Source organism: Lutra lutra, chromosome 8 (assembly GCF_902655055.1).
Source record: "Lutra lutra chromosome 8, mLutLut1.2, whole genome shotgun sequence".
In the NCBI taxonomy this organism is placed as follows: domain Eukaryota; kingdom Metazoa; phylum Chordata; class Mammalia; order Carnivora; family Mustelidae; genus Lutra; species Lutra lutra.
The window spans coordinates 15,758,146-15,783,977 of record NC_062285.1 but is presented as its reverse complement, the minus strand read 5'-3'; the positions used below and the strand labels follow the sequence as shown (position 1 = coordinate 15,783,977).

The window sequence follows — 25,832 nt, the reverse complement described above, 5'->3', positions numbered from 1 at the left end:
GATTCTCACGTCACCCAAAACCCTAGCAGGGAAACTTGTGTTCTGCATTAGGGTACCAGAATAGTGCCCAGTAAGGTAAAATTTAGATTCCTAGCTTCTACATTTCCTATGAATTTATGACACTTCACAGCACCAGCTGGGAGGATAAGAGGGCCGCGTTTAAAGTAAGAGCTTTTCATCTGCTGCAGGAAGAAAATACCAGCCTTTATGAGCTCCCAAGGGGATATTAGATCATAAGGCGAAATTGCATTTTTTAAATCAAAATTATTAGATTGTATATTGAACCAGCTAAACTCTGGAAGTTAATCATCAATGTGTCATTAACAACATAAAATAACTGCTAGAAAACCCAGCCTACTAAATCTCCAACCAACGAGCCCCACGCCTCACTCTGACTTCAGAGCTGAGAACAGAGACACCATTATACTCACAGCCCAGTGTCTCAGAGCCAAATTCAGGGATGCCTCATCCAGGAACCAAGGTAATTTGAGGAGGAATAGCCATCTTGACTCGCATGTCCACGAGCATGGAAGTAGATACAGTTTATAACCACTGAAACCCTGTCCCAGGTTTTCCTTCCCCAACGTTGCTCTAAAATCCCACTCATGGAAACTCTCCCCATGAGCCTGTGCTAAGTTTTTCACCTCCTTTCCCCACCTGCCAGCTGTGGGAGGAGGCCTGTTTAGGGACCCTGAAGGGGGAGGCAGCACGTGCCCGGGAAGGAAGGGGCCTGGGAGGGACGGCTCTGCTCTCCCCAAGATGGCTTTTCTCCCAGAGTTCTTGTGAGGAATGTCTCATGGGGGAAGGATCTACCCCCTCTTCTGTTTCTATCTGGCCTAATTTGGCTCTCCTCATTTTGAATTCTGTCAGATAATCCCTGGATGTTTTAGAATCACAAGTAAATTATTTTAAAAAATAGTTACAAATTAGAACTGTTCCTTCTCCATGATTATATAACAAAAATAATAACACTACGTTTTGTTAACTTACTGCATTTGGGCTTTGTGTTCCTTCAGAGTAAAAAAAATTTGCATGAAATGTTTTTAAAAAATTAGTCTCCGAAGTATCTTTCACTCAGTTAAAATGTTCTTGTCGTTCTTTTTATTTTATGTTTAAATAAACTCTACACCCAGCATGGGGCTTGAACTCACACCCCTGAGATCAAGAGTCGCACGCTCCACCGACAAAGCCAGCCAGATGCCCTTGTTTTTTGTTTTTTTTTTTTTTTAACATGTGGCCTGACTTCCTGTCGGAGTCCACGAATGGACAGGCTACCAGAAATGCATAAGGGTCCAAGCCATTTCCTGCAAACGTTGATTCCTATCATTTTTACTTATTTGGCATGGATGTTATTTTTTTTTATTTATTAGTGTTTTTACTAATGAGGTAAAATTCTACACTGAGGGTTTAAAGAAAAGTTTTTTGTATTTCCTCTGTGTGCACTGACTACTTTGATAATGGGCATGGACCACTAGCTCCTAAAGATCGCTGGAAGGTTTTAGGGACTATAGCCTCATTCCGTGCCATAGAAAAATTATTCTCAGAGCTGTCTGTTAAAAAGAGCAAGGAAGACTTGACTCAAGTCTTCCCCACTGCAGTCGGGGAGAGAAATTGAACTCGACTCTGAACACAGCATATCAAGGGCAGGGAGATTCGTGCTAAAGGCAGGCTGAGGGCTTGGCTCTCCAGCGCGGGGAATGAAGAACCAGATCAGATGTCTTGCTAAATTGACTTATTAGAATTCTTTGCTAAAACTGGGCTGAGTCGACCAAGCGCAAAGCCTAGTGGAAGAGAGGACTCAGAGGAGCCCCACTGAAGCTGGTAAAAGAGGCAGGCTTTGGGGTGCCTGGGTGGCTCAGTGGGTTAAGCATCTGCCGTCAGCTCAGGTCATGATCCCAGGGTTCTGGGATCGAGCCCCGCATCAGGGTCTCTGCTCAGCGGGGAGCCTGCTTCTCCCTCTCCCCCCAGCTCATGCTTTGTCTCTCTCTCTCTCTCTCTCTCTCTCTCTCGATATTTTGCTCTTTCTCAAATAAATAAAGAAAATCTTTTAAAAAAAGAAACAATAACAACAAAAAAACAAAGGCAGACTTTGTCATTACATGGGAGAGGAGACCTGGGCCCACCTCCGGGGCCTGTCAGCCTGTGCCAGTCCCTAGGGGGACCCACAGAGCTGATGAGGGCATCCCCTGGCTGGGCTGCTGGCTTAGGCACCAGCCAGGGGGTCCAGTGTTCTCTGGCCTCGTCAACCGGCACCCTGGTGCACCAGACTAGAACCGGCCACTACCCGGAATCGCGAGCATTTCACCCTGATGATTTACCCACATCCCTACTCTAATTTCAAGTAGAAACTACTCAATCAGCTCTGCCTGGGTTGCTCAGAAGAGACAGACATGTTCCAGGGAGGGCACCTTGTCCCTAGAGAGAGCTGGGCAAAGCGCAGTTGGAAACCCCGACTGTCCGTGTGTGGTTCTCCCGCTCTGGTGAGCTCTGGGCCTGAGTGCTGGTGAAGGGCGGAGGTGAGGCTCAGTGACCAAGGCAGGAATGGGGCTGACGGTTTACATTTCGTTAAGTGCCTTCTGCGGGCAGCTCTTTGGGGAAAGCCAAGCTGGTGTCTGCATTCTCTAACCTATGGTGTCCATCCTAACTTCTGCTTCTGCAGTTGCGTTTACTGCCTTCTTCCGTTAGCAAAGAGCCCTTTCCCACCACACAGCTGTGACCAAAACTCTACTCTCTCCCTGACTTTGTTTTCTCCTCTGTCTGCCTCCCACTCTCCTTCTGGCCCTTCTGCGGCCACATTCTTCTAGCTTCCCCTGCTCCAACCCGTCCTGCTCACACGTTGGAGGCTCTAGAGGCTAAGTGGGGGGCTCTGGATTGTTTTGTTTTTTTTTTTTTAAGATGTTATTTATTTATTTTGGAGATTGAAGAGGGAGTAGGGGGAGGAGCAGAGGGCAAGGGAGAAGCAGACTCTACACTGAGTGCAGAGCCCAGCACGAGGCTCGATCCCACCACCCTGAGATCATGACATGAGCCGAAAGCAAGAGTCAGCCGCTTGACTGACTGAGCCACCCAGGCACCCCTGGATTTGTCGTTAGGCTCCTGTATTTCATCTCTCCAAGTAAAACCCAGATTTTTTGTTGAATAGGGATAGCTCATACTTGCATTTACATATTGCATTTACAATAAGCCAGTAAGCACTGTCCCAAAGGCTTCCTGTATATTATTCCATCCTCACAGGCCCCCAGTGGAGATTATAATAATACCCATTAAACAGATGAGAAAACCGAGGCAGAGAGAAGTTACTTAACTTGAGCAGGATCTTTCTGAGATTTCGAGTCTGGCTTCAGGGTCCGTACCTTTAATCATCACACTAGGGAGAAACTAGAGAAATATTTAAGTCAGATTGCATCAAGTTTCTAGAAATACCCTGTTCTGGATGTTATCCTGCAAAAAGATTATTTTTCAATGACACACTGTTTTCCAGAAGACTCTCCGAATTCAGACCAAGACTTGGATAAGCTGGGGGGTAAGTCCCCGCCTCCTCCACCCCCGCCCCCTCGGCGGAGCTACCTGCCAGGATCAGGGCTCACCACCACGAGGTCCGGCGATGTGGTCTACACCAGCAGGAAGGAGAACACCACCGCCAAGGTCTGATGGGTTAAGTGCTGGGAAACTGGTCTCCAGGTTCAGATGATACCCTTAGACAAGGTTCTCACTATTCCCCTTTAGGACGCAACCTGTAGTGAGGCAGAGGAGAGAACTAAGCTAAAATCACAGGAAGGCCCCACAGATGGGAAAATGTCAGCCAGTGTTTTGGGGCCACATTCAGCACCACGAGCTTCATCCTTAATTGACTTTTGACTGCAACAATGTAACATGCGGATTACAAGCTACTTCCCCAGCAAGGCGGCATAAGATTGAAAATGGGGGGGTTGGGTAAAGAGGAGGCCAAGGAAAGACCATCCTACAACGCTAAGTGAGATTGGCTGACACAGTTGTGCGAGTCCATACGGAAAGATGTTCAGTGAGTTTTAGTTTCCACTTCACTTGGCAAGTTTTGTCTTTTGTGCGAAATGTGAAAGACAGTTTCTGAGGAGATGTCGTATGGGTGGGCCTTTCTTAAAGGCACCACACGTTGAGTCGTTCCAATTTTATTAAAGATCTTAAGGCCATTCACAAAATGGCAGCTTGTGCAAACCAAAACCCAGACTGAATGGAAGGGGGATGTTACAGTCTTTGAACTGCATTTGAAGAGGCAGGAAGCCAGCACACCAGGCAGTAGGGGGGCGCGTGTTCTCATGATCCGGCCCTATTTTTTGCCAGAACCTGCAGGGCTTAAGCCAGTTTTTGTGATTTGAATATTCCACAGGCAAGCAGTGAAGATGCTGGACCGAGCCCTCAGGCGAGAGCCACAAAATGTCCAACGGAGGAGCCTGCTTCTGCCTGGACCCCATCCCCACCACCAGTCACAACCTCCTCCTCCAAGGATGAGGAGGAAGAAGAGGAAGGAGACAAGATAATGGCAGAACTGCAGGTATGTGGATGAGGTGGCCGTGGCTCCTTGCCTTCCTGTCTGGGACTCTGCGGCTGTGTCTCTCACACATTCGTTAGCTGGAGAGGGCTGGCGAGGCACCTTTGGACCTAGGCCCTGAAAGTTGCATGTTCTGGCCTTGGCTTCCGCCTTTCCAAGATGGCGTTCAACTAGGCCCTCAGGGTACCTCATGACATGTGTAAGGAATGATCATTTCACAAAACAGCTCGGGAAGTTCATACAGAAAATCAATTGCCAGGTTTCCTCGCTCTGGCTGAGAGGATTTACTTTCCTTTCAGTCTTGATAGTTGGTGTCATTTCAAAAGCAGTTGAAGGCAGAGATCCGAAATACCAGCCCTTGTCTTGTCTTCATCAGGACGAAGGCCTACTTCAGGTGGGGTCCCCATCCTTGGGTTTTGTTATTTAGAATTGCTGCCCTTAGGCCTTCTGCCCTCCATACCAGGCACTCATTCGTTGTCAACGTCCCCTTTCTAATATTCTGACAAGGTAAAAGATTCTGTTTCCCGTTTTCTTCGGCCTGTTTGAGAAATGGTACCTTACATGTTAGTTTTGGATTTTTATTTTTTAACTAATTGACACAGTCCCTTCATAGGATGAAGGGTGGGCTGCAGAAACTATACTCGAAGCTTATCTTGCCTTCGAATCGTGGCTGAGAGTCTACCGTGGGTGTACATTCGAGAAACTTTTCTAACCAGCGACATGTGCAGAATTCCCAGACCAAAGTCTGTTGTTCATAGAATATTTCATTATTTTGACCCATACTTATTTTAGGATGTTTTCCCCGCTTTGGATGGTCAGATGGTCAGACCACAACCACGTAGGGCTCCAGAACATGCCGCCTGTACACCAGCGTACACTCCTGGCTTTGTGTAGGCCCCATGGATCCGCATTCTTCCCATGGAGTAGAGAGAACTTGCCAGCTGGGTCATTTGTGCCACGGCTGTTCTGTTTTGCCTTCCTGGGTGGTAACTGTCAAAATTGAGCTGTTTGCTTCTCCAGGACGCCTGGCTTGATTTGTGGAAATGGGGTGCGCCCTTCGGGGCCTCACTAAAACTCCGAGACTGGCCTGGGACACCCCTCTCACCAGTCAGCTTGCAGACAGGTTTTCAGAATGGCTAGAGAGTGTCGTTCGTAGGAACCCTAGATTGCTAAGGTTAGTGACGTGTGTAAGAGTTGCGAGCGTGGGGGGGTCCGTCCCTCCGCGATCCGGGGAGGACCCCCGGGCCGAGGACGCTGGCTGTGTCCAGTGACAAGGCTGCCTGTCGCTGGGGGATTGAGTCTTGTCCGAAGACATGGAGGCAGGTTCTGGGACCCTTGGCTGTAGCATCTGGCCCACAGCCTGGTCTGAATTGGTCCTGGCCCAGTCTGGTTCAGGTGGACGACAAAACGGTCGATGATGTTAAACCTGTGCGAGGTGAACGGTCACTGCTGATCCTAGAGGCAGAGACGTTCAGGCTCATGAATAACCCCGCACTAGGCCCCAAACAGAGGTCATGTGTTCAGCCTCTTAGAGCTCGTGGCGAGAACATTTCCCTCCACTGATGTCTGCCAGTCTCGCGGGTGCTTTCTCTGGCTGAACGTTTTCAAAGGCTGGAGTACTTGGCTCCTTGCTGTCTTGGTGGTGGTTAGGTAATACTGGTAAATAAAGTGCTCTAAGCCTAACTTAGCCAAAGCCAGACAGCCCTCTGGTAGGGTGGTGGTGGGGGGGGGGGTGGGGATGGACCCAACCCGCTGGCTCAGCAGGTCAGCCGCTGGCTCTGGACTTAGGTGCCCCCAGGCAGGACCAGGAGCAGGAGCAAGCTTCCGAATGGACCTGTGGGACACCTGCCCGCTCCGGGGTACCAGGCACCAGAGGAAGCCACAGGCTTCCAAGTCCAGGGGCTAACAGCCCAGCGGAGACAGTGATGGCCTTAGTGGGCTTCTCTAGGGCTGGCGAGGACTGGGGTGTCTGAGGACCTGCAAGGGGGAGCCAGCACTGCAGGAATGGGGAGTGAGTGGAATGGGGGAGAGCAGGCCGGGAAGGGCCCAGGCACCGGCTCCATTCGTATTTCAGGACCATACTGAAATGGTTAACTTGGCGCGGGCATGGGTTATTCGTTCTGCCCACAGAGTCCTTTCCAAAGGACCCTATTTGACATTAAGAAAATATGAGGCAATTATTTGGGATTTTTTTTTTTCCATTTAAATAACTGGCCTTTAATCCCAGCTGCACATTTGATTATTTGGGGGAGTTTTTTTTTTTTTTTCTTTAAGGGGAGAAAAGGCCTCTGAATGAATTGTGTTTTGGGTGACGCCCGGGTAACAGAATTGTTTTTTAACAAGGTGACATGACGTTGAGTTGGGAACCACCGATTTCAAGAAGCTGGGCGCTGGGGTTCTTCATCTTTCTTGCTGTCACGATCGTATCGTCCCTCCTTCTGTGCCCCAGCGCCGCAGCCTCGGCTTTCGGTCTGTCTGAGAACTCCCTTGCCCCGTGTGCACACAAGCTGACGTGGGCTCCTCGAGCCAAATTTGATAAGTGTTCAGGAACAGGCCTAGAGGCTCAGGCAGCCCCGAGACCACTCAGAATCCCGGGGTGCTAAAGATGTCCTCTTTTTCCTCTAAGTGCCCCTCAGAACGCCCCAGAGCAGGGGAGTCCCTAGTACTATCATGGACAATGAATTGGTAAGGATGACTTACTTCTCTTGTAAGATGGAAAGGTTTGCAATATCCTGTGCCCCTTTTTCTCGGACCTCAAGAAAGCTGGTTTAAAAAAAAAGAAGAAAAGGACCTAGAAAAAAAAAAGATAGTTTTTTGGCTCCATTCACGTACATAGTCACCATTTTTTAAAGGTCAAAGCAAGAAGCCCTACTAATTTCGAATGAGGTTCTGGAAGGAAGGGCATTCCTTGCAAGACTCCTGTCCGTAAATCCTGCCAGGCGCAGACGCTAAGGAAGTCTTTGGCCCCTGGCTCTGTGCTCACCTTTGGTGCCCGAGGCCCAGATGCAGAGCCCGTGTCACAGGTGCTGTCTCCTTGGCTCTGTGTGACCCGCATGCAGGCCTGGCCTGAGGTCTCTGTGCCTCTGGACCCCCTGCCTCCTCTCTCTGTCCTCCTCGCTGCAAGTGGATCCACGTTAACCTCAGTATTTTAATCCCTCAGGCATTCCAGAAGTGTTCCTTTATGGATGTAAATTCAAACAGTCATGCTGACCAGTCCCGGGCTGACAGTCACGTTAAAGACACTAGGCCGGGGGCCACGGTCCCAGCCAAGGAGAAGAAGGTAACGTGGCGGAGACATTGGCCACACAGTCCGATGGTCCTTCTTTCCTTGCTCTGACACTAACACTGCTCGTGCGTCTGTCCTTCTGTGCCCTCTCCTTTTTTCTCTCACCTTTTTTTTTTAAACTAATGCAGACATAGCCTGAGGTTTAATCAGAGATTAACCTGTGACCTCTGCGTTCCTGTGCACAGTACCCAGTAGTTTGTGCAGAATTTCAGGCATTCTCTTCCCAAACTGTAGAGTATGCACATGCCTGGCAAGATTTTTCTCGAACTCCAGAAAAAAAAAAAAAATAGAAACATTGATCGAGTGTGTAGCGCTTTTTCTAATTTTTAACGCGTCTTCTAGGTCCAACATACCTATGTTAGAATAGGACTCTACTTCCTTGGACTCTAGGAAGAAGACATACGGCAGAGCTGTATGTCTGCCACCGTCCCCAGGGGTACCCTCATGGAAATGCACACAAATGTATTTGCACACACGTTCGAGGATGCCAGATAGAATTTTTATTAAGTACGATACATTCTCAGACTATCCCTGGCAAGACCACAAGTCCAGTCTGGATTTAGTGCTGATGCACACTGTGGCATCCAGACAGATGTCCCGGCTCTGAACCAGAATTCACTGTCTTTGCATAAGTATGAGGGAAAGGACATCAGCCTGATTTTCTTTTTTTTTTTTTTTTTTTTTTTTAAGATTTTATTTATTTATTTGACAGAGAGAAATCACAAGTAGGCAGAGAGGCAGGCAGAGAGAGAGGAGGAAGCTGGCTCCCTGCCGAGCAGAAAGCCCGATGTGGGGCTTGAACCCAGGACCTGGGATCATGACCTGAGCCGAAGGCAGCAGCTTAACCCACTGAGCCACCCAGGCGCCCCCAGCCTGATTTTCTTAAAGTCAGCTTTTTAAGTCCTGTCTGGAGCTTTTTTGATTTTTGGATATAGAGCCATCTTATCTGAAGGATGCCTCTGTCTGCACGTCAGGATTGAAAGGTTCTCATGACCAACTCAAGGCCTAGCATTTTTTCACCAGGAACGTTTATTTCAGAAATCTAAGGTTCTAGCATCCCGTAGATAAAGTCAACCAGATCAGCCACCGTGTAGCCTAATAGCGACACCAGCTGGATACCTCAGTCCCTGTATAAGAAAGCTCGTTCAGTGTGGGGGAGAGAGGATCCCAAGTCAGAGGGCTGTTCAGACGTGATCCTTCAAGAGATACAGTCCTGGGGCGCATCGCTCTAGCCATGAGGCCCTGCTGAGGAGGCCGGCCTCCTTCCCCTGTCTCACAGCTATCACAAGGCCGCCTGCAAACTTCCATCGGCCATGTAGCACTGTTATAGGTGGGGGTGAGGGGAAATCCGTGCACTAGCAGAGGTTATGAGACTTAACGATAAAATCTGTTAATCTGGATTGAACCCATGATGCTGTATTGGAAATAGTTTGCTTTTTCAGTCTGTAGGATTGCCCTATGTGGCCTTATTAAAACCAGCTCATGAAGGAGCCTCACAGACCCTGAGTCACAAGGCATGCCTTGTCTAATGGGACTGTTTCTGGCTAAAACACTGCCTGGGAACCGGGAAGTTCTGGAAGATCCCTCTAGAGACAATCATTGTCTCGCAGAATTTTACTAATTGGCGAGAAAGTTGCATGTGATTCCTTGCCCTGCAGTTAGAAAGCCATATCCTTCCAGTCTTGTGTATCTCAGGAGAGTCCCTCAGGTTAAGCAGGTCTGTCACAAGAGCCCTGTAGGGATTCTACTGCTTATTTTAGATCATTATACTCAGTAGATTGACCTGTTTCACAATAATGACGAGCATTGGACTTGTGCCAAATTTGTATCCGTATTAACCTCTCCGCAGTCTATTCATCTACCCTTCTATAAATCAAATATTTACTTAAAATTTTCTGTTGTCATGTAACACTAATCTAGTACTTCACCTGTATGCAATTTTCCTGTAACTGTGTCTCTGATGTTTTTGGCTCATTGCCCACGTGCATCGTGAGCTTGCTACATAGTTGTCGGAACAATCCAGACCTCAGGGCCTAGAAGCAGATACAAAGAGGCTTAATTACCTTTTTACACAGAGTCTTGACCATTGAGATCCTATCTAAGATGTTGTGAGATGACATGACCTTTGTGACCAAGCTACCCTGGGTGAGGTCAGCGCGCCTGCTTTAATACGCTCATTCTTTTCTCTAGCCCAGTGACCAAAATGACAGGTCACGTGAAACCTGCCCCTTGCCACATTTATCTCCATGGCTTTCGTTAGATTATGGCTGCTACTCCATCTGTTATAAAATATGTATGCCCCTGGGTGAGATTTGAAACACTTACCCTTGGGGATGGCATGGGCTCAGACCGATCAGAACAGAGGCCAGTCCGACTCGTCAGCAGCCCGGTGTCCTACACACCCATTCCTTGTCCAGCCCCTGGGTAAATCCTCACTCGAGTCTTAGCATGGCACACTAACTCCAGGTTTGGGGTCACGACCTCATTTATTCTCCCTGAGACCTTTCACTGGATGTGTTAGTTGTTTAATAATCCAAGTTGAAAATCCCACATTAGACATGGCGTTGTTCAACCACACCAGCCGAATCGTTGCACACACTTGGGGGCCTTACCGGGAGGGGGCAAGTTAAACAGGAGGTGCTGGGTAGCTAAGGCACCTTGTATCCTATATGATGTTTCCATGTGATTAATACTGACTTTGTTGTTTGTATGTTACTCCTTGAATGTGTATGGACGCTCTTTCCATTTGTAACATGGCGGTGGGATTGTGCGGGGTTGACGGGCGGGACCTCGTGATTGTGCTTTGTTATGTTGTCGTTGCTTTTAACCAAACAATCTCCTTGGGACTGTGACCCATCCATAACCACCTCTTCCTCTCAGGCTTCAGCAGCAAGAAGAGAGGGCAGTGGTGCCTGGGAAACGAGGAGGCACAGCTAGTGTTAGTGTCACAGCAGGGCCCGAGGGAACAGATACACACGGGCCGGAAAAGGCCACGCCTCCTGGTCAAGCACTGTCCACACCTGGTCCTCACCCGCTGGCTTCTCACACCCTGAATCTTGGTGAGAGCCTCAGAAGGGGACCTTCGCTCCATGTTGGAGGATTTAGAGACTAGAAGCTGAATTACGATGTCATGGCCATCATGGTAGTCTCACATGTCTGCTTTGGAAATGTTTAGATGTTTTGGTGACATTACCATTCTGAATTTGGATTTGATCACCTTGGGTCTTGTTAGTTTGAAGGTTGTTGTGACACGTTACTTGGCGAGTCCAAGTTAAAAAAAAAAAAATGCAAGTACCTTTTTCATCTGTCCTTTGACCAGGGGGGAAAATAATGGTTTTTTTTCATCTCCAAGTACCACACCCAACAAATGCAGAGTCCTTATAGGACAATTCCCGTGAGAGAAGCAGAGAGTGTAGTGAAAGATCTAGCTGGAAGGGACGTAAGAAAAATCTGGTCTAGTTCCTCAGTTTATAAGCAAGAAAACTGAGGCCCAGAAAAGTGGAGGTAACACAGCAAAGTGGCCGGTCTGGATTAGGATCAGAATCAGGATCAGAATCTTCTGCCTGCTGAGATCTGTGCTTTCCACAGCACCACACCCCTCTTCTCATTTTAGATTCTGCTAGGCTCACCATCAGATGCTGGAAAGAGAACGTGTTGACACAGAATCGGTCCCTTTATCCTCTTAGCTGCTCCCTCAAAATTCGAAATACTTAAAATACTTGGCTAATTGAGATTTTCATCTTGTGCAAACACAGGGCGTTTTTGAAGGTTGGAGAACAGAGCAACCCAAGGTAAACAGAGTTGTGTAGGTTTCAGACTGGTGTGTAACCAATGTGCTTGGCCCGCATGGTTTGGAAGTGTAATGAAAGGAACAATTTAGTGGTAGTCCACTTTGGGCGGGATGTGGTTTTGTGGAGTAACATGTCCTACACTATTCTACCAGAATTTGGAATTTTTCCATGAAGACATACGGAAATCTGATGTTGAATATGAAAATGGCCCCCAAATGGAATCCCAGAAGGTGAGTGTAGCACATCTGTGTTCCGAATGATACCGTGCAGATTAATTACCTTCTTTTGTGGATCCGTTTCTGATTAATGTGTGTGGTTTCCCTCCTCCACTGTCCCTCTCAGGTTACCACAAGACCTCTAACAGCTCTTGGTCACCCTAAGTGGGAAATGGCCCTGGGGGATGGTATTTTTGATGCATCCAGAACCTCAGAGTACAAAACAGACATCCTAAAGAAGGAAAATTCCATGTCCAACAAGAGTTTATTTGGAGACAGTAGAAACTATTCCCAGAAAAATGCATCTAAAGTCAACTCCAGCCACCCTGACACTTGTCCATCAGAAGTTGTAATAAACAGAGGACCTAAGGGCTCAGGACCTCAGTACCCTGTCTCTGACACGGAGCATCAGAAGATGAGTTACGGAAAGACAAAGGAGATGGGTCTAGAAGGACCAGAAAATACCGATAGGTGTGACCTTCCCTCTCCCACTAGGTCAACTGAATTGAGCCCGTGTGATGTCAAAACTCATGATCAAGAGGTTCCCATGACAGAGTTCAGCCAGGTCGTCCTGAGACCCAGGGGCACGCGGCATGCGAACGTGAACCCCAGTGAGGACAGGGAGTCGACCCCAAGTTCTCCCACTGAGGAAAACGTGACCCCCGACAACATTGCCTTTATGATTACCAAAACCGCAGTCCAGGTTCTCTCCAGTGGGGAGGTCCGAGACATAGTGAGCCGAAAGGGGAAAGATGTACAGACGGTTAATATTGACGCCAAAAAAGAGACCACTTCCCAACAAGCAGGAAGTGAAAATGAAGAGCCAGTCGTGTGCCTGGACAAGAAACCAGTTATCATCATTTTTGACGAACCCATGGACATCCGGTCCGCGTATAAGAGACTTTCAACCATATTTGAGGAGTGCGATGAGGAGTTAGAGAGAATGATGATGGAGGAGAAGATAGAGGAGGAAGAAGAGGAGGAAAATGGAGACCCAGTGGTCCAGAACAATATGTCTGGAAAGTTCCCCAAGGAGGTGGCCTCCGGCAGCCCCAGACCGGCACGGCAGGCTGACTGGGAGCTACAGCCACACAGCCCATCGGCCGAGGCTGACACATCAGGAGGACAGGAAATGAATAAAAGGGAGCGGGGCAAGTTGGGCCAAGCCGAGTCTCCAAGTTCAGATAGCAAGGGCGACGGGACAGATGACCAGTTTGAAAACCCCAAGAAGAAGTTCAAGTTCAAATTCCCTAAAAAGCAACTGGCGGCTCTCACTCAGGCAATTCGCACGGGAACCAAAACTGGGAAGAAGACCTTGCAAGTGGTGGTCTACGAGGAGGAGGAGGAGGACGGCACCTTGAAGCAGCACAAGGAAGCCAAGCGATTTGAAATCACTAGGTCCCCACCTGAAGACACCCCCAGAAGCACGCCTAGGAGACAAGAGCCGCCGGGTCCAGAGAGCACAGCTCTGATTTCCAGGACTGATGAAATTAGAAAAAATACCTACAGGACGCTGGACAGCCTGGAGCAGACCATCAAACAGCTTGAAACCACCATCAGTGAAATGAGTCCAAAAGCCCTAGTTGATACTTCGTGCTCTTCCAACAGAGATTCTGTGGCAAGCTCGCCCCACAGAGCCCCAGAGGCCTCTCCCCGCTCCCTGCTAGTTCTGGAGGAAGCTCCCACTGCCCCAGAGCCCCCCGCGTCCGTACCTTCAGCTTCACGTAAGGTATCTTGGTCTGATGGAGAGTGGAAAGACCCAGCTGCTTTCTTACATCTGCCATAATCACCATTAGCAACAGGTGTCTTGTGATTGACTTGCTTCCTTTCAGGTGGCTCATTGTGGGTTTTTTTGTTTTTGGGGTTTTTTGTCTGTTAGCCACGATCCCTTTCACTCACACTTTCTCCCTCACCTTCAGAACAACAACGACTAGGTGTCTAACAGCTAATCGATTCTCTTTTTACCTCTGTTGCTGATTGGTGTTGGGTAAACGCAAGGACGCTGGGTCGGTCATTTGCTGTTGAAATGATTGCTCTGATACTCACATTAAAATCCGTTTGATCAGTAGTGGAGCAGTTTCTTCTGTTTGATTCTTCAAATTAACCCCAGTGGTGTCTCCTGATGTCCGTCTCCTTGATCTGTCCTGCATGTAGGGCTGTGGCTTCTCATGTTGACCTTCTCTGCCTCCGGCGGGAGAGCCTCATGATTACCCACTCACGCGCTTCTCCTTCTCTTCCCCTCCTGCCGCTCCTCCCCTCAGGGCTCCGCTGGGACCCCGCAGACGAGCAGGATGCCAGTCCCCATGAGCTCCAAGGGCAGACCCGGAAGCCTGGACAAGCCCGGCAAGCCGTCCAAACTGCAGGATCCCCGCCAGTATCGTCAGGTAGTTTTACCTTAAAAAAAAAAACCAATTTTGGATGGACGCTATTGCGGTTAAGAAGCAAGTCGCTGACTTAGTTTATACCAAATACTGTGTTTTCTTTGTAAGATATGCTTTACATAGACATCCTGGATCTGGGGCACGAAGAAAGTCTAAAAAAAAACCTTTGTTAAACTCTCCACCACGCTTTTGCATGCTTGCAGTAAAACACCTTTTACTTTGTGACTCCAAAGTTTAACTGTTAACACAAGGTGCCAGGCCCCTTGGCTTTTCTCTGGTGAAGGTAGTGGTTCATCAGAACATGTTGGGAAGGCGAGACAGACCTGTCCTTGAGCTGCCCTGAAAGTCACCAGTACTAACGTAGATGCTGACCGCATTGCACTGGAGGCACATTAACTGTCCATCACGATGGCCCCGCCCCGCCCCCACCCCAGTAACCCCCCAGACGCATGGCCAGCCTGGCGCCGGGACGGGAGTGGGATGCTGGATGTGCCTGTTCTCACCGACACCTGGTCTTCCCTTTTCTCCTCTTCCGCACGTCCTGCGCTCCGTACTCTGGGGGTTTCTGCCAGGTTCAGTACAGCACGACAGGACTTAGCTCAGGCCTTGGACTGGTTTGGTGTGGTTTGGTCTCTGGTATTTAATGGTTCTCAGAAGGGCTGTGTTGCCAGACCCTGTGGATCGATCGTGTTACCAGCTTTCTGACAAACTGTCTCCCACCATCTTTATTCACAGGCTAATGGAAGTGTTAAGAAAGCTGGTGGGGACTGTAAGCCTCCTTGCCCCTCCTTACCTGCTTCTAGGATTCCAGCCCTTTCTCCCAGCTCTGGGAAAAGCAGTTCTGTGCCCTCTTCTAGTGGTGACAGCTCTAACTTGCCTATCCCACCTACCGTTAAGCCACCGGTTACTTCTAACCCTCTCAGCCCCCAGACAGGACGATCTGCTCCCTCTGCCTCCCTCATCCCCTCTGTCTCTAATGGCTCCTTAAAGTTTCAGAGCCCCACTCACGCAGGTAAAGGCCACCATCTCTCATTCTCACTGCAGACTCAAAACGGCCGAGCAGCCGCTCCCCCGTCCTCCTCCTCCCCGCCCTCCCCCGCCTCCCCCACTTTACTGAGTCAAGGTGCCAAGGGCATCAGAACCATCCACACTCCCGGCCTCACCAGCTACAAGGCACAGAATGGAAGTTCCAGCAAAGCCACCCCATCCACAGCAAAAGAAACCTCTTAAAGGCCAAATCCTATTAGGCACAAGTCGGAGTTGCATTAAAAAAAAAAAAAAAAAAGATATTTTTTTTTTTTTTCTCAACAGTCTTCAACAACTGTTTTCACAAGAGAATGTACCATATTGCTATACTCTATGGGGCTTCATGCTAAGTATGTGCTAAATACTGGACGACTAGATCTTGGTAAAGCTTGTTCGTTTTTTTTTTTTTTTTTTTTTACTTTGTTGCTGTTGTAATTACATAGTGTTTACTGTCTATATTGGATATCTGTTACATGAAGTAAGCATGTGTTACAGAGAGAGTGGCTGGCAGGAGAGAAGTGTGCGTGTGAGATGGGGGGAGGGGAAATGTATTCAGCATGTAAAACATGTATGATTCCAGAATTTTAGTATGTTTTGTACAAAAATATTTTTCATTACGGAGACTAGACATGAACAGAGAAATACACAAGTGTGACTATACAAATTGTAAAACAGATACTATAATATTTCCTTTTATTTTAGTGTTATTTAGCTTTATTACAGATTTCTATTTTTGTCAGAACTTCATGGTTCCTTTCAAGATCCTTTTTGCCAAAAACATTTTGATACTATAGCATTGTACATGTGAAAGTAGTGTGCTAGACAGTATACCGTGAACTTTGACACAAGCCAGCCCCGAGGTGAGTGTCAAAGGCAGTTTATCGAACCTGTTGCACTGCCGTGAAAATTACGTATGATAATTTGCAGCCCAAGCGAGCTAGCTTTCTTTGCTTTTCTTTCTTTCTCTTTTTTTCTTTTCTTTTTCTTTTCCTTTTTTTTTTTTTTTTTTTAAAACATATTGGGATTCTCTAGCTGGTTTCTTTGCAGTATCGAACCCCTTCCTTTGCTTTCGGACACCTGGTAACCCACACTATTGCATTGTGAATTTTAACATGTACACTTCTGTACGGTTCTGTCAACTGATCAACTTTTGTACATATATAAATAGACGTCAGAAATACTGTATGTGACAGCACAGAGTAGTTTTCCCACACCAAAGTTAATTTTTATGCATGCTTTAAAACTTTATCTCGGGATGGGCAGAAATGGGGGCTCCCCGTACCTTTTTAAAAAGCAACAAGTTTGCACAGCTAGAGTGTTTTTTTGTAAATAAATGTATTTGTATAACACAGTCATGTAATATACAGAACTATAAGCAGAGACTTTGCAAAACTAAATAAAGGGCTGCATGCTTATTATTTTTTTGTACCGTGTCCCTCAAACTACTTCCTAATCGGAGAATAAACGTTAACTATCGCCGAGTTAAATGGTTTGGGTTTTGAGGACGTTGTCAGTGACGCGTAATCGGACATGAACTGGTTTTCGGAAAGCCCTGCTTTTCTGAGTCATGATGAGCTCCTGGTACATGCATTTCCAAGAGTGGTGCCTTCGTAATCTGCTGACCCTTGTCTCTGCTGCTCACCCAAGGTTTGCCGACCAGAAAGCAAACCTGGGGACAGAGTTTCCACCCTCACTGACCAGAGGGGCTCGTATTACTTTTTTCCTTTTTAAATTCCCAGTAGAAGTAAAGTAGAAATAAACCATCTTTGTCACTATGAGCTTTTGGAGTTCTCCGTTTGAAAAAAAATACCATTGGTGTACAGGGACATACGCGAGCTAACGTGACACTCTATGTGTTCATTTGAAAAAATGGGAAGAGCGGTTAGTGAAAATAACACCGAGATTCGGAATCACAAAGAACAGTCCCAGGAAGCTGCCTATTACTGTTTTTTTGCCCCCAAAATATTTAACTGGGTTTGATGTAAAGGCTAAATTAATATTACTTTAGCATGCGTCCAGAGCTGCGATGGCTTCACCAGAATCAGCATATTCTGTCTCTGCTCGTTATGTGAATTGTCATCGCAGGTCTCCGGGAGGGCTCAGGAAAGTCATCATCTTAGAGTTTTTAGGCATAGAAGGTGCCAGCACATCAGCCATGCCCCATCACAACTCAGCAGCTACATTATATGAAAATACATCCCGCAGCCAGCTGGCGCGTGCAAGTTTATTTGCACCTCTGTACGGACAAGCTGAGACTTCTTTGTAAGCAGCTAACCACGGGTGGTAGCTCCTGTCCTCAGTTTACCCTCAGACTTGCCAGAGCGCTGGCAAGGATACACAGGGGATGGTCAGTTGCAGCCCATGTCATGAAGGCGTGTCCCCCAGGTGAGAAAAAACTCAGCATGGCTCAGCCATAACCTTGAGACCCAGGGACATTGGAGGGAAACTGAGTCCAGGTGTGCGCGGCTGCCTCTGACAACACTTAGCAGAAGGGCACCTGGGTTCCTTTAACAGCTAAAGTGGGTGATGCTTGATGGGATGAGCTCTTAGGCTTTCAGATTTTGTTCAGCCGATACTAGACTCTCACTCTGTTAGCTTTGAAGCTCATCATTCAACAGAGTGTTGCATCTGAAAAAATACTCTTAGAAATAAACCGATTCATTCAACAGTCCATCAGCCCGGGCTGTGTGCTTGTTGTGTAGCCTCGGGCGTGCCTCGGTTTCTCATCTATGAATGGAGAATTAATGACAGAACCTGCCTCACAGGATTTTTGAGATTAAATTTGATGTGTAGAAAATTCTTAACACAGAGCCTGACGGGTGCCGGGGCGGCTCAGTGGGTTAAGCGCTCGACTCATTTTGCCTCAGGTCATCATCTCAGGGTCATGAGATCGAGCCCCTCATCTTGCTCCACACTGGGCGTGGAGCCTGCTTAAGATCCTCTCTCTCTGCCTCTCCCCACTCTCTCTTCCACTCCAAAAAATAAATAAATAAATAAATATAAAAATTCAAAAAAATTTTAAAAGCCTGGCACAGATGCACACTCGATAAGGGTTAGGACTATTGTCCTTATCACCGCTACACAGGTAACTGGACACTGTTTCTGCTCCTAAAAGGCCTCCATCTGGTCATGGAGGGGATGGCACAGCCATGGGCAGATGGAGAAGTCAGAAGAGCCTCATGGTGGGCGGCAGGGGTCCCATGGAGAGGTCGTTTGCACAGGTGATGACATTTGGCCCTCCATGGTACGATATAGAACTTTTAACAGTGTTCCAGCATTAAAGACGCTGCTTTTCTTTCAATGCTACTTGTGACTCCGACTCTTTCCAAAGTAAAACAAAAGAGTGACATGGTCTTGGACCAAAGCCAAGGTCCTAGAATCATGGCTACAAAAGAGTGGTCCTTTTGCAAGGTTGGGTGTTTGGGATTGGGAGAAGGTATACCCCCCAAATCATGGAGTTGATGTCCATCCCTGAGCTGAGAACCAGGGGCAAGACCCATGAACAAAAGTAGACACGTCCACTGGGCTCCCAGAGCAGCTTTGGCCATGCCTGTCCCCAAGGCTGCTTCCTGAGTGCCCCACTCTGTAACTGAAACTAACTTCTTCCCCTCTCCCTGGCTCTGAAAATGCAAAAGCATTTGAGAGCAACTCAGAAGCATTTTTGGAGGGAGTGGAGGAATGTGGACTCATTCAACCAAAAGTCCTAGAGGTCATTTTGCAGAAGCAAGCAGGTGACATTGTTGGGGACCGGCACCCTGGGCCACAGGCAACAGTGCGCTCTGATCTATGCTCCTGAGAAGATAATGTCCAAAAGAAAGAAACTGATCATGTGAGCACTTAAGAGGAGGGAACCCCAGATCTGCCAGGGCTCACGGCCATCGAGCTTGAAACAGAAGCTCATGCTGATGACCTGGAGCTCAGAAGGTCAAGTTATGCCCGACACCCTGCCCGGAGAAGGCAGTGGAGCTTACAGTGCATACCTAGACTTACACAAAACGCTTCAGTTGTTTAACTGCCTACCATTGATGAGGAAGTCCTTGATCCCGGTGTCTGTGAACACGTCAGCAACACTGCCATCTGCTGCCTGTCATGGGCCGGGTGATGTTAACGTGTTTTGCACAAACCGTCTTTTAATCCTCGCAAAAACCTTGGGGGAAAGTTATTGTCATTATCTCTTCCCCATCGTGCTGTAGAAAACGAGAGAACGTGCAGGACGCGCGTCTGGGATAAGGCTAAGGTGTGGGCACCTGATTGAAGTTCTGCTTGGGATCGGGGCCCCTCAGGTTGTCTCTGAAAGGACTTGCTGAACAGTTTTTCATTCCTGGACCGAAAGATAGAGCATCTTTAAAAAAAATAAATAAATAAAACTTCATTCATTTACGGATCATTACAAATTTTGGCTCCCTCACCTTCAAAACTTCGTAGGTAGAGAAGCACTCCGCTTAGGGGGTTCATATTTTCATCCAGCGTCACTTGGAAGGAAGGTGAAGCCGGGTCGTTACCTGGGATCACCGACTTCTTTTTCCCTAAGCACGTGGACTAAAACCCCAAGGCACCAGGGCCAGATCACAAAGAAATCAACCCACCTGCCAGAAAGGCCCCACCCCGGCCACGCCCATCCAAACCACGCCCCCTGCCCCGCCTACACGCAGCTAGGCCACGCCTCTCCCTCGCCCACAATCCTGCCCTGAGCCAGGTTGCTACAGCTCCTTCTCCATTCAGTCCCCAGGGTAAATGGCTCCCAAGCGCCCCTCAAAGGCATTTCTGAGGGTTTTCCCGACACTTCCGAGGCACAGGAGTGCTGAGTGAGCAGTTCAGCCCCTCACAGAGAGTTTGAAATGCAAGGACGAGGGTCTCAGTCTTCTCAGATCCTTTGCTCCCTTTTAAATTACAAATGCTATGTAGGAAATAACATTCTCGTTGATAGAGCCTACCCACTCACATAGTTTCAAAAACTAAGCTCCCTCATTTTACACCTTCTTGGAAAATTGTTGGCATATTCAAAGAACGCCCAAAAGCTCATTTGGAGGCAGGATTGGCCTGTAGGCTCCGATCACTGTAAATAAGTTTTTCACTCACATGAATGTTTGGCGGGACGTCACCAGGCTCTGCTGGAGGGGACAGTTCCTGGTAGACCATGGGAGGCCGCCTGGCATCCCTGAGCCGCACCCACACCATACCAGTTTTGCCTCATCACTGGGACGTCAGAGCTCTCCACAAATACCCACACTTGCACCTAAAGGGCAGAACTGATTTGGCTGAGAACCACCTGGCATAGAATAAGGAACACGCCGTCCGAGCAAACCCCAAGGGTGTTAGGATCCAGCCCGGAAGATCCAGCCTGGTGAACCCTTCTCCACAAGATGGTGACACTTAGGGGACACACGCAGAGCTCAGGTCCGCTCGAATGGCCTGCCATTTCTGGAACTTGTTCGCTACACCTCTAGCCATATTCTCCTTTATGCTCTCTGCATTCATGCCTGGAAGGGCAAGTGATTAATCACAGAAGAAACCCAACCTCCAAGCATTGGCGAGGAGGAAAGGGGCAGGAAATCTTGAAAAGATGGGCGGGAATGGATTTCTTTCTTCTAAATGTTGAAGCTCTGGGATTTAGAACCAGAGTTCTACCTTGCCACAGACACCATCTCCTCTCCCACCTAACGTGAAAGGGGGGAAACAGGCTGATGGCCAGGAGGAAACACCCTCACGGCAGAAGAACCCAAGAAATCCTGGTCTTGCATTTGGGATAATCTTGCCTCATATTCCAGGTTCACCAACTTGGCTGCACCCCCCCCTCCTGCAACATGATCACATGAGAAGCTTTAAAAATGCTGAAACCTGGGTCCCATCCACAGAGAGTCTGAATCAGGGGGGACAGAGGTTCTGTCCGTGCAGGGGATTAGCAAACCTTTCCAGGTGATTCTAATGGGAAGCCGGCGCTTCCGAGGGGTCTCACACTAGAAAGCAGCGGCCCCAGCAGTAACGAGAAGATGCTATCTCTTAAAAATCAAAGGTGGCTATTACCCCAAGACAGCAGATCCAAACTTGAAAAGTGTTTTAATTTTTTTTTTCAAACTTTCCAGCTGTTTAAATTGGAATTGATGGATGCCGTCTTTTCCTCCCAGCCAACGGTGTGTGTGGATCTAAAGCTTTGCTTGTGTTTTGACCCTTCCAGCGCTGCCGGGTCTCCCAAAACCGGCTACACTTAGGGTGTTTGTTTGCAGGTAGCCAACAATTCGAATGTTTGCCTTTGGAGTGGGAGTCATTTAAGGATCTGACCGTTGTAGCTCCTCCCTTAGTCTCTGGAGATGCCTGGAGTCCCCACAAATGTCCCTAATAGTTGGTTAAATGAGACATTTCAAGTGCCCTTGGTACAGAGGTCCCACCTGATGGTGAATTCTAATTCAGTGATGTGTTTCAAATGGTGCATCTAGGTCCCTGTTTGAAATACTATGAATTTGTAAAGCAAAAACCATGCTGAACGACTTTTTTTAGGGAGGAGACCCGTGGGAGGGCAGCCCACATAGGTATGGAAACTATCTGAGTGATGTGGGGTCTGAGGACAGGGCTGAGGGTTCAGAAGTCCATGGTTAGTGGAGGAGGACCAGGCAGGAGAAGCCTATCTCCAAGTTCACCCCAGTCCAGTGAGAATGTCAGAGGGCAGTATACAGGCTCCCAGATTCAGGTTAGAAATGTAGGCAGAGCCAGGCCCACACTAAGAGGGCTTCTCCCCATGGGGCGCCTGGGTGGCTCAGTGGGTTAAAGCCTCTCCCTTCGGCTCAGGTCATGATCCCAGGGTTCTGGGATCAAGCCCCGCATCGAACTCTCTGCTCAGCAGGGAGCCTGCTTCCTCCTCTCTCTGCCTGCCTCTCTGTCTGCTTGTGATCTCTGTCTGTCAAATAAATAAATAAAATCTTAAAAAAAAAAAAGAGGGCTTCTCCCCTCCAAGAGCCCCTAGTATGTCCCTGAAGGGTGGCCCAGCGCCTTAGCCCAGCTCCCAGCCCCCAGTTTCTCTATTTCAGAGAAGACATTCTTCAGGGCCCCGTTTTGGTTGTCAACCCCCATTGTCACCCCCCCCACCACCCCTCCAAGCCCACTGGCTTCTGCTCCCACCACGCCCTGAAATGCCTCCCTTCAGGGGCGCTAATGCTTCTATACTGTGACACCCAGGACACATTTTCCAGTCCCATCTTGGGCTTTATCTAGGGGATTTACATACAAATATTCCACAGTAAACAAATTAGATTAAGTACCTTTTCTTTTAAAAAAAATTTTTTTTATTTATTTATTTGACAGACAGAGATCACAAGTAGGCAGAGAAGAAGACAGAGAGAGGAAGGGAAGCAGGCTCCCTGCTGAGCAGAGAGCCCGATGCGGGGCTCGATCCCAGGACCCCAAGACCATGACTCGAGCCAAAAGCAGAGGTTTAACCCACTGAGCCACCCAGGCGCCCCAGTATCTTCCCAATTGATAAAGGGAAGTAGGGACCCATCCTGTACCCTGACCACTGAGTTTACCTCTGCAGGCTGGAAGGAACACAGATGATTGAAAACACTCTTTCTGTCTGGGGGAGGCCCGAAATGCTTCTCTGGAGCGGGCTTGCTTCATCAGATTCTGGGCACTTGAACACTAAAAGTGGTTTTAGTGCCACCCCTCGGGCAGATTAGACCTAAGATTAGAGACAGAGAGATAAGATTCCTTAGATCTGCAAGGAAGGCCAAGCTCACCTTTGACCTGTTCCATCCCCTTTCTGGGCGTCTTTCCCCAGCTGATTCAGTGTTCATTGGACTGTGCTCCCCAGGGCCAGAGTCTGAGGTCTCAGTGCCTCTTGCCTCCACATCCCTGGTCTCCTCCAAGACAGAAAGGGCCTCCCGGGCAGGGTCCCCACTCTTTCCAAAGCAGAGGACCCTGTCCACCTCCTGTACCTTGAGAAGTGTTTTGTTTTTTTTTTTGTTTTTTTTTTTTGCTCCAACATCTGGAGAAAACCAAGCCAAGAGGATGGAGATATGTATATATATATATATATATATAAAATTTTCAAGAGGGTATATTTTACCCACAAGAAAGAGTTCACTAGCCTGGAAATGGAGTCAGGGAAGGAGACTTCCAGGAATAAATAGACCATTGCACGGTGATTGCAATCAGACGTTCTTCATTTGTGCAGAGGTCTAGAATCCCGGTGGAAGGGCTTTGCCAGGTCTGACGCGCCTTCCACATCCTGGAGAAAGAATGTTCTTTCAGAAACTGACTCTAGAGGAAGAGGCCATGCCCTCCTCTGCTCTTCTGCCACATCTGTCTAAAATTCCTTAAAGGAGACCCTTCAAAGTGAAGCAAGGCCTTCCCGCCCTCGGGGATCTGACGGCTGCCTGCCCTCCTCGTGGGCTTACCCCACCTGCCCCATCACTCTCTCTCTTCCCGCTGCCCTGTCCTCTGCTCTACTGCTCCGACAAGCCTGGCCACAAGTTGCTCCTCTGCCTGGAATAGCCTCTCCGGGAAGCCTGAATCAGGGCCCCTGCTAGGAGCACCCTCCCCTTCGTTGCATTTAGGGGAGTCGGAAGTATATGGCGGTGTGAGTGGTCAGTGCAACCAGTAAGCACAGGAATTAATGTCTGTGCATACACACAGATGGGTCCAGCGCGGGACCATGCTCCTCTGTGGAGACACAGGCTGGTGCAGAGGGAGTGGGAGGCTCATGCTGTTCCCACCGTTCAGGTCACCCAGAGCAAGGATTTAGTCATGCCTGAATCTGCAGGGTCCTGGGAAAAAAACTGTTCACCTGCTGCCACCTGGTGGTCATGTCTGGAACTTCCTCTAAGGGACTGAACGAGAGCCCTGTTTTGCACCCACATCTGTTTTGGGCAGTTTTAGAAATGCACAATCCACCGCCTTGGCCCTAGAGGGAAGCGTGAGGTAGGTGGCATTTGTCCTCATCGCAAAATCTCTCTGAACAACTCACGACCTCTCATTACTCCTCTTTTGGGGGAATACTAAGGAACAAGAAAATTTCTGCTCCCTTCCTAGTAGTGTAGGGGGAGAGGAAGAGGGCAGCGGGGGGAAGGAAGAGCCCAGCATGCAGGGGCGGGCTCCCATGCCTTGGAGGGCAGGACCCGTGGACTGAAAGTGGGTGCCCCCCTCACGGTTCAGATGTTGAAGCCTGAAACCCCAGTGCGAGGGTGGGAGAGAATGAAGTCAGATGAGGTCACGAGGGGGAGGCCCCACATGTACACAAAATGCATCCCTGTTACAGTTCCACCTGTTCGCGCTGACAGATCATTCCAGGGACATTTCGATAAAATCCAAACTCTTTAGGAGGGCCTCTAGGGCTCTGCTGAACGGCCCCTGACAACACCTCCAGTTGGCCTCCTCCCCCCCCCCCCCAAAAAAGGACGCTTTTTGCCCCATGGGTGAAAGCAAAGACAGGCACTCCGGGCTTGGTAACTCTCATCGTGAGAATGGTGGCGGAGGTGTGGAAATTTCTATCTGTAACAGGGCTCACGTGCTACCAAAAGATGAGGTACGCCCTGACATCATTTCAAAGTGCTGCTGTCAGCACGTGGCCCGTCCAGGCCCTCCGGTGTCAGCCCGATGTGAAAGCCAGGACCCCTCTGAGCCTGAGGTGTTCCTGTCTCCTGTTCTCTCCGTCTCCCGGCCTGGAGCTCCATCTCCTGGCGACCAATACGTCTGTGTCAAGGGTCCTCAACTCGAAGCGACTTTGCCCCCGGGAGACACCTAGAGATGTCTGGAGACATTTGGGTCCTCCCAGCTGGGTGGAGGAGCGCGGCGTGCATCCGGCGAGAGGAGGCCCAGAGCGTGCACTGCGCAACCCCCGCAGCAAGGAGCGGCCCCGCCCGGTGTCGGCAGGGTCAAGGTTAAGAACCAGGTTGACAAGCCCTCTTTTGCCCCAGTACGCACCTTAGCTGGGTCTTAACGTCTGTCTCACACCTGAGAGGCCCGTGAGGACAGGGTCTGGTCGCACGGTTGCTCCGAGCACTGATGATGCTAGGGAGTGAGTAGACTGCGTCCCACTTTGTACCCAAATGCTGTCTCTCAGGGAAACCCCACCTGAGCAGCCTGCCCCCGCTCCCCGCCCCGCCTCGTACACCTGGTCTCCTTCCTCTCGCCCTCACACCCCTGCTCCTCTGGTTTTGCCCCCGCAATGGAGCCTTTTCAAACTTTTGCCCTCTTTTCTGTGTTTTAATGAGTTCCCCTGTTTCGTAAGGGTTTGAAGGGAGCGGGCAGGCCGCGTCAAGGCCTCAGACGTCTCAGGTGCGGGTCCTGTCCCGCTCAGCACGGGAGCAGCCCGGCGACGTTGAACGTGGGGCCTGAAAACCTCACGGGCCTGGGGGAGGCCCGGCCCAGGCGCGCTGGAAACGCTCCCCAGAGGCCTGAGCGCGGAGGGGCCAGGCGGCCGCGCTACCTGGAAGGTCCACCAGGTGGCGCTGCGCTCCTCTGCCGGCGCCTCCCGCCTCCCTTACCAGGCCGGGCGCTGTGTGACCTCTTGTGAGTCGTGCGTGGCGGGGAGGTGAGCGGCAGGTGACCTGAGACTGTTCCCTTGGCCGCACCGCAGGGGCTGAACACAGCCCTGAGCAGTGCAGGCAGTGCAGT

The 25,832-nt window shown here is 49.2% G+C and overlaps 1 protein-coding gene and 1 long non-coding RNA gene across 24 annotated transcripts in view; one reads left to right on the top strand and one right to left on the bottom strand.

The window, feature by feature from the left end:
* The window catches only part of KIAA1217 (KIAA1217 ortholog), a 750,245-nt gene extending 733,531 nt beyond the window's left edge, over window positions 1-16,714 (top strand). For 12 of the 23 annotated variants that reach the window (XM_047742845.1, XM_047742844.1, XM_047742846.1 and 9 more), the window contains 8 exons: window positions 3,482-3,645; window positions 4,367-4,531; window positions 7,689-7,808; window positions 11,570-11,605; window positions 11,758-11,835; window positions 11,948-13,549; window positions 14,082-14,204; window positions 14,937-16,714. In XM_047742845.1, the coding sequence (XP_047598801.1) occupies window positions 3,482-3,645; window positions 4,367-4,531; window positions 7,689-7,808; window positions 11,570-11,605; window positions 11,758-11,835; window positions 11,948-13,549; window positions 14,082-14,204; window positions 14,937-15,431 (2,783 nt within the window). In that variant the 3' untranslated portion in view covers window positions 15,432-16,714. Of the gene's footprint in view, window positions 1-3,481; window positions 3,646-4,366; window positions 4,532-7,688; window positions 7,809-11,569; window positions 11,606-11,757; window positions 11,836-11,947; window positions 13,550-14,081 lie in introns of all 23 variants that reach the window. The other 11 variants (XM_047742836.1, XM_047742841.1, XM_047742840.1 and 8 more) reach the window with 7 other exon arrangements.
* A 2,078-nt stretch (window positions 16,715-18,792) lies between these two features.
* LOC125107725 (uncharacterized) lies at window positions 18,793-22,890 on the bottom strand. Its single transcript, XR_007129642.1, has 3 exons — window positions 22,745-22,890; window positions 19,637-19,753; window positions 18,793-19,548 (listed from the first exon to the last, which is right to left on the bottom strand). It is a non-coding gene; the product is annotated as an uncharacterized LOC125107725 (long non-coding RNA).
* Between the last annotated feature and the right edge of the window lie 2,942 nt (window positions 22,891-25,832).